Source organism: Octopus sinensis, linkage group LG30 (genome assembly GCF_006345805.1).
Source record: "Octopus sinensis linkage group LG30, ASM634580v1, whole genome shotgun sequence".
Classification (NCBI taxonomy): Eukaryota; Metazoa; Mollusca; class Cephalopoda; order Octopoda; family Octopodidae; genus Octopus; species Octopus sinensis.
The window spans coordinates 13,857,009-13,865,605 of NC_043026.1; the positions used below are offsets into that span (position 1 = coordinate 13,857,009).

Sequence of the window (8,597 nt, forward strand, 5' to 3'; positions counted from 1 at the left end):
GATAAAGATTCTTTATTTGTGTGTTAAGGCTACCATTGGTTTCATGTTAAGGAATACTTTAACAATTGTCAAGCCTATCTCATGGAACATCGGTGTTCTTCTCCATAAATATAAAATGATAGCCTTAATATAAAAATAAAGTATATATATATATATTCTTTTATTTTTTTACTTGTTTTAGTCATCTGACTGCGACCATGCTGGAGCACCGTCTTAAAGGGTTTTTAGTTGAAGAAAGCGACCCCAGGACTTATTCTTCGTAAGCCTTGTACTTATTCTATCGCTCTCTTTTACCAAACTGCTAATTTACGGGGATGTAAACACACCAGTGAAGGTGCATGGCTCAGTGGTTAGAGCTTTGAGCTTACGATCGTGAGGTTGTGAGTTCGAATCCTGGACTGGACTGCGTGTTGTGTTCTTGAGCAAGACACTTTATTTCACGTTGCTCCAGTTCACTCAGCTGTAGAAAATGAGTTGCTACATCACAGATACCAAGCTGTATCAGCCTTTGTCTTTCTTTTGGATAACACTGGTGGTGTAGAGAGGGGAGGCCAGTATGCATGGGTGACTGCTGGTCTTCCATAAACAACCTTGCCCGGACTCGTGCTTGGGAGGGTAACTTTCTAGGTGCAATCCCATGGTCAGTCATGACCAAATGGGGTCTCAGCAAACACACCAACATTGGTTGACAAGCAATGGTGAAGGGGCCAAACACAAAGACACACACACATAAATATATACATTTAGACACACACACACATAAATATATACACTTACACACACACACACACACATATATATAGATATATATAATAACAAAGGGTAAAATTAATTAATTAACTAGTAATCAATAATTTCACCAAGTAGAATTTGGCATGGAAAGGGACCATTTCTCGGTAAACTTAAGTAATATTTTATAATTAGGGTTCAGCAAAGATTTGCTTTACCACATACCGAAGCTTAGAAATAGCGACCAAAGAACCTTAGCTATTTCCTCTACTTTAAAAAGTAGAGGAAATAGCTAAGGTTCTCTGGCTGCTATTTCTAAACTTCGGTATGTGAGAGGAAATAGCTAAGGTTCTCTGGCTGCTATTTCTAATCTTCGGTATGTGGTAAAGCACATCTTTACTGAACCCTAATTATAATATATCTATATATTATATATATATATATATTATATATATATATATATATATATATATATATATATATATTATATTATATGTATATACAACAGGCTTCTTCAGTTTCCCTCTACGAAATCCACTCACAAGGCTTTGGTTGGCCCTTTGGAGGCTATAATAGAAGACACTTGTCCAAGGTGCCACACAGTGGGACTGAACCCAGAACTATTGGTTGGGAATCAAGCTTCTTACCACACAGCCATACCTGCACCTATATATATATATATATATAATCCGCTCAGTCGAAGTCGACTCTCGGTCACTCGTTGGATAAGTGTCCTCCAGTCAGTTCTATCCTGGGCCACTTCTTTCAGATTAGCTATGTCAATTCCGGTATCACTCTTGATGGTGTCAAGCCAGCGGGTTCTTGGTCAGCCTCTTCCACTCTTGCCACTGACCATTCCGAGCATGATGTCCTTCTCCAGGGATTTTCTCCGCATAATATGACCGAAATATGCCAATCTATGCTTGGTGATCCTAGATTCTAGCGACATTTTCGGCCTGATCTGCTTAAAAACTTCTCCATTGGTCGGCCTCTTCCTCTCTTGCCACTGACCATTCCGAGCATGATGTCCTTCTCCAGGGATTTTCTCCGAATAATATGACCGAAATATGCCAATCTATGCTTGGTGATCCTACCTTCTAGCGACAGTTTCGGCCTGATCTGCTTAAGAACTTCTCCATTGGTGAGCCTCGCTGTCCATGGAATCCGTAAAAGTCTTCTCCAAAACCAAAGCTCGAATGCATTAATTCTCTTCTGGTCAGCTTTCTTTAGTGTCCAGGTCTCGCATCCATATGTTGCTATATATATTATATATATATATATATATATTATATATATATATATATTATATATTTTTTTTTTTTTTTCCTTTTTTCATGCAGAAGTATAGCAATGACTGATAGGTTTGATGAAAAAGATGGCCACCAGTTGGAAGACAGAATCCGCTACGAAAGGGTCTTGAAGAAATTGAACTCAGTCTCTGTAAGTTTGTAACTCTTACCAATCTATTTAACACAACCAGTTTTCTGAAATTATTGTTCATTATTTATTTATTTTTTTTTGTTACTTTGTTGTCAGTGCTGTTGTTTAGCCCCAGGTCAACCTTGTCCCCGTATGATCTATATTCAAAAGTATACCAGTTATCATCATCGTTTAGCATCCGTTCTCCATGCTAGCATTGGTTGGACGGTGCAACTGGGGTCTTGGAAGCCAGAAGGCTGCACAGGGCCCAGTCTGATCTGGCAGTGTTTCTATAGCTGGATGCCCTTCCTAACGCCAACCACTCCATGAGTGTAGTGGGTGCGTTTTACGTGCCAGGCAAGGCTGGCAATGGCCACGATCGGATGGTGTTTTTACGTGCCACCGGCACGGAAGCCAGTCGAGTCAGCCACGCTCGGATGGTTCTCTTACGTGCCACCAGCACTGGTATCACAGCTACAATTTCCATCGATGTTGATCAATTTTGATTTTGATTTTGATGTCTTTTTCAGGCATTACATACCTTGGGCTACATTACCCATTATGACCCTTTTGTTATAAAGATGGTAGCTTGTGATTTCGAGGAGATTTTACTGTTATTTCTTACAGATTGAGAGATTATCCTGCTATTACTTTCACACAGACACACACACATATATATATATATGTGTGTGTATATACATTATATACACATAGGCGTAGGAGTGGCTGTGTGGTAAGTAGCTTGCTTACTGACCACATGGTTCCGGGTTCAGTCCCACGGCGGGGCATCTTGGACAAGTGTCTTCTACTATAGCCTCGGGCCAACCAAGGCTTTGTGAGTGGATTTGGTAGACGGAAACTGAAAGAAGCCTGTCGTATATATGTATATATATATGTATGTGTGTGTATGTGTTTGTGTGTCTGTGTTTGTTCCCCTAACATCGCTTGACAACTGATGCTGGTGTGTTTACGTCCCCGTAACTTAGCGGTCCGGCAAAAAAACCGAATAGAATAAGTACTAGGCTTACAAAGAATAAGTCCTGGGGTCGATTTGCTCGACTAAAGGCAGTGCTCCAGCATGGCCACAGTCAAATGACTGAAACAAGTAAAAGAGTAAAAGAGAGAGAGTAAAAGAGTATGGTCAGTCCACATTATTCTGTAAAGGACATAGGACCAATTTTCTGCTTTCTCTTGTGAATATGTATTCCTCCCTGAACAGGACACTGTCCATTACATACGTTAGTACGCCGGGCGAAATGCGTAGCCATATTTTGTCTGTCGTTACGTTCTGAGTTCAAATTCTGCCGAGGTCGACTTTGCCTTTCATCCTTTCGGGGTCGATTAAATAAGTACCAGTTACGCACTGGGGTCGATATAATCGACTTAATCCGTTTATCTGTCCTTGTTTGTCCCCTTTGTGTTTAGCCCCTTGTGGGTAGTAAAGAAATAGGTATTTCGTCTGCCGTTATGTTCTGAGTTCAAATTCCACCGAGGTCGACTTTGCCTTTCATCCTTTCGGGGTCGATAAATTAAGTACCAGTTATGCACTGGGGTCGATATAATCGACTTAATTCGTTTGTCTGTCCTTGTTTGTCCCCTCTGTGTTTAACCCCTTGTGGGTAGTAAAGAAAAAGGTATTTCGACTGCTGTTACGTTCTGAGTTCAAATTCCACCGAGGTCGACTTTGCCTTTCATCCTTTTCGGGGTCGATTAAATAAGTACCAGTTACGCACTGGGGTCGATATAATCGACTTAATCCTTTTGTCTGTCCTTGTTTGTCCCCTCTGTGTTTAGCCCCTTGTGGGTAGTAAAGAAATAGATTATTGATTTTTGCTAGCTGACTGGACTGGAGCAAAATCCTTAATCTAGTAATTAGAATAGACATGCCTAAAGCACCAGATAAACTGTTTTTATGAGGGGCTTCTGTTAGCTTTTGAGATGTCTGTGTGTAATATTTGTCTGTTTGCTTTTCCGTCCAGGCATTGGCACCGTCTCTCTTCTCTCCACACATCCAAAAGATGCTGGGCACATCGAAATTGAAGGAACCTCCTCTGACTGTAAATCCGTACCCTTCCTTGAGCAACACTGCCAGAGACCTGAACCAACTCTGTAAGTTAGCACACTTTTCGCCCTCATCGTCATCATTACCACCCTCCTCCTCCTCCTCCCCTCCTCCTCGTCCTTCCTCCTTCCTCCGCTCTCCTCGTCCTTCCTCTTCCTCATCCTCTCCCTCCTCCTTATTCTCCTCCCCTCCTCCTCCTCCTTCCCTCCTCCTTGTCCTTCCTCCTCTTCCTTTCCTTATCCTCTCCCTCCTCCTCCTCATTCTTTTCCTCCTCTTCCTCATCCTTCCTCCTCATTCTCCTCCTCATCCTTCCCCACTCCTCCTCCTCCTCCCTCCTCCTCCTCCTTCCTCCTCATTCTCCTCCTCATCCTTCCTCCTTCCCCACTCTTCCACTTCCTCCCCTTATCCTCCTCTTCCTCCTCCTCTTCCTCCCTCCTCACCACCACCACCACCACCATCATCCCCCTCCTCCTCCTCTAACCCCTCAACATTCAGATTACGCTGTCAAAAGCAATGTTCATCTATTCATATTGTTTTAAATTCATCATGCATTATCGAACTCATAAGCTTTGAAATTCCAGTGAAATTCCAGTTGTTTATTTTTAGAATGACATTGTAGGATAGGTGTGAGAGGCCAGTTCAAACTAGCCAGTTTGACCATAAAAACAGGCAGAATATTTTGGCAGGATATGGCCAGTTTAAATGCTAAAAGGTTAACGTCTGTTTTCTATGTTGGCATGGGTTTGACATCTTAACCAGAGCTGGCCTCTTGGCCTCTGGAGGATGCCTGGTACTAAGGCAGCTGAAATAAAGTTATAATGAAAGGAAACCATTAATGATAATAATAATAATAATATAGTGGCTGACGATATGTGCATCTCTGATCACGAGCAGAAGTAGTTGGGGAGCATCATAGCCATGTGGTGAGAGGGATTCTTTGGGGTTTGAATAATTCACCTCTGGAAACATGGGTGGTTCTTTCAACATCCTTAAACAACCCTTATTCAGGGACCTTTTGAGCAGGATGGGCTACTCAACCTGAAGAAAATTCTAACTGGGCCCCCACCTGCAAGGTCATGTGCTGTTTATCTTGATATGAGATCACCATGTCACGCATATATGGTTGTGATGCATGTGCCTGGTGTACCTTTATCAGATGGGTAGTCATGATGGGTATATTGGGCTTCGTATATTTTACCCCAGTGTCACTTTGATGGCATGAACTGCTCTCTCACTCAATAATAATAGTAATAATAATAATAATATAATAATAATAATAATAATAGTAATATAATAATAATAATAATAATAATAATAATATATAATATAATAATAATAATAATAATAATGATAATAATAATGATAATAATAATAATGATAATAATAATGATAATAATAATAATAATGATAATAATTTTTTCCTTCTGTCACCATAGCAACGAGTCTGGAACCAAGTACTAGTGGGGTTCAAGATACCAGCCTGTCCCTTAACAGCAAATTGGCCCTTCCTCAAGTAAGTAAAGCTTACAGAACCCCTATACACACACACACCTATACACACACAGACACACACACACAGAAGCACGCATGCATAGCCATTCATTCACTCTTGTGCACACACATAAACCTGACACATACACACACACACACTTCCGCTCTCACACATACATACAAGAAACAGACCCGCACTCTGTCCTCTGGCACATACACCATTCAGGCACATTCACCCCACATCCCCACCCCAGATACACACACACACATAAGTGAAAATCCAATAAGGGTATCACTGAATAAAATTACTTTTGGAAGTGTCACCAGATTGGGTAGATTGATACAGTGTGGGTACATTGTAATGAGGGTATTCTATGAAGTGGGTATTCTATAAAGGCGGCGAGCTGGCAGAATCGTTAGCACGTCGGGCAAAATGCTTAGCGGTATTTCGGCTGCCGTTACGTTGTGAGTTCAAATTCCGCCGAGGTCGACTTTGCCTTTCATCCTTTCGGGGTCGATAAATTAAGTACCAGTTACGCACTGGGGTCGATGTAATCGACTTAATACCTATGTCTGTCCTTGTTTGTCCCCTCTGTGTTTAGCCCCTTGTGGGTAATAAAGAAATAGGTATTTCGGCTGCCGCTACGTTCAGAGTTCAAATTCCGCCGAGGTCGACTTTACCTTTCCTCCTTTCGGGGTCGATAAATTAAGTACCAGTTACGCACTGGGGTCGATGTAATCGACTTAATACCTATGTCTGTCCTTGTTTGTCCCCTCTGTGTTTAGCCCCTTGTGGGTAGTAAAGAAATAGGTATTTCGCCTGCCGTTACGTTCTGAGTTCAAATTCCGCCGAGGTCGACTTTGCCTTTCATCCTTTCGGGGTCGATAAATTAAGTACCAGTTACGCACTGGGGTCGATGTAATCGACTTAATACTATGTCTGTCATTGTTTGTCCCCTCTGTGTTAGCCCTTGTGGGTAATAAGAAATAGGTATTTCGGCTGCCGCTACGTTCAGAGTTCAAATTCCGCCGAGGTCGACTTTGCCTTTCATCCTTTCGGGGTCGATAAATTAAGTACCAGTTACGCACTGGGGTCGATGTAATCGACTTAATACCTATGTCTGTCCTGTTTGTCCCCTCTGTGTTTAGCCCCTTGTGGTAATAAAGAAATAGGTATTTCGGCTGCCGTTACGTTGTGAGTTCAAATTCCGCCGAGGTCGACTTTGCCTTTCATCCTTTCGGGGTCGATAAATTAAGTACCAGTTACGCACTGGGGTCGATGTAATCGACTTAATACCTATGTTGTCCTTGTTTGTCCCCTTGTGTTTAGCCCCTTGTGGGTAGTAAAGAAATAGGTATTTCGCCTGCCGTTACGTTCTGAGTTCAAATTCCGCCGAGGTCGACTTTGCCTTTCATCCTTTCGGGGTCGATAAATTAAGTACCAGTTACGCACTGGGGTCGATGTAATCGACTTAATACCTATGTCTGTCCTTGTTTGTCCCCTCTGTGTTTAGCCCCTTGTGGGTAATAAAGAAATAGGTATTCTATGAAGTGGGTATATTGCAATGTGGTTGCACTAAGGCAGAGATACATTGTAACATGTATACTCTTTTACTTGTTTCAGTCATTTGACTGCGGCCATACTGGAGCACCGCCTTTAGTCGAGCAAATCGACCCCGGAACTTATTCTTTGTAAGCCCAGTACTTATTCTATCGGTCTCTTATGCCGAACCGCTAAGCAATGGGGACGTAAACACACCAGCATCGATTGTCAAGCGATGTTGGGGGGGACAAACACAGACACACAAACACACATACATATATATGACAGGCTTCTTTCAGTTTCCGTATACCAAATCCACTCACAAGGCTTTGGTCAGCCCGAGGCTATAGTAGAAGACACTTTCCCAAGGTGCCACGCAGTGGGACTGAACCCGGAACCATGTGGTTGGTTAGCAAGCTACTTACCACACACCCACTCCTGTGCCTATAACAATAGTACATTGTTAAATGGGCACATTGTATATGGGTACATTGAAATATGGGTACATTATAACTTTGTTATATTGTAACAAAGGTACATTATAACATGTGTATATTGTCACATGGTACACTATGACATGGGTACATTGTTACTCGGATACATTGTAATGTGGGTATTCTATGATAAGGGTACATTATGACATGCATACATTGTAACATGAGTACTTTAAACAAGGGTACATTGTTATATGGTACATTATGACACGGATACATTGTAATATATATATAGGTACATTGTAATATGGGTACATTGTAATATAGGTACATTGTAATATGGGTACATTGTAATATAGGTACATTGTAATATGGGTACTTTGTAATGTAGGTACATTGTAATATGGGTACATTGTAATATAGGTACATTGTAATATGGGTACATTGTAATGTAGGTACATTGTAATATGGGTACATTGTAATATAGGTACATTGTAATATGGGTACTTTGTAACACGGGTACATTGTTATCTGGTACATTATGACATGGATACATTGTAATGTAGGTACATTGTAATATAGGTACATTGTAATATGGGTACATTGTAATATAGGTACATTGTAATATGGGTACATTGTAATATAAGTACATTGTAATATGGGTACATTGTAATATAGGTACATTGTAATATGGGTACATTGTAATATAGGTACATTGTAATATGGGTACATTGTAATATGGTACATTATGACATGGATACATTGTAATATAGGTACATTGTAATATAGGTACATTGTAATATGGTACATTATGACATGGATACATTGTAATATATATATAGGTACATTGTAATATGGGTACATTGTAATATAGGTACATTGTAATATGGGTACATTGTAATATAGGTACATTGTAATA

General features: G+C 40.8%; 1 protein-coding gene across 1 annotated transcript in view; it reads left to right on the plus strand.

Annotated features, from left to right (window-relative positions):
- The window catches only part of LOC115226503 (jouberin-like), a 75,020-nt gene that overhangs the window by 55,548 nt on the left and 10,875 nt on the right, over positions 1–8,597 (plus strand). Inside the window, exons 26-28 of the mRNA XM_036515170.1 lie at positions 2,070–2,169; positions 4,128–4,257; positions 5,647–5,727. Coding sequence (XP_036371063.1) covers positions 2,070–2,169; positions 4,128–4,257; positions 5,647–5,727 — 311 coding nt within the window. The remainder of the gene's footprint in view (positions 1–2,069; positions 2,170–4,127; positions 4,258–5,646; positions 5,728–8,597) is intronic.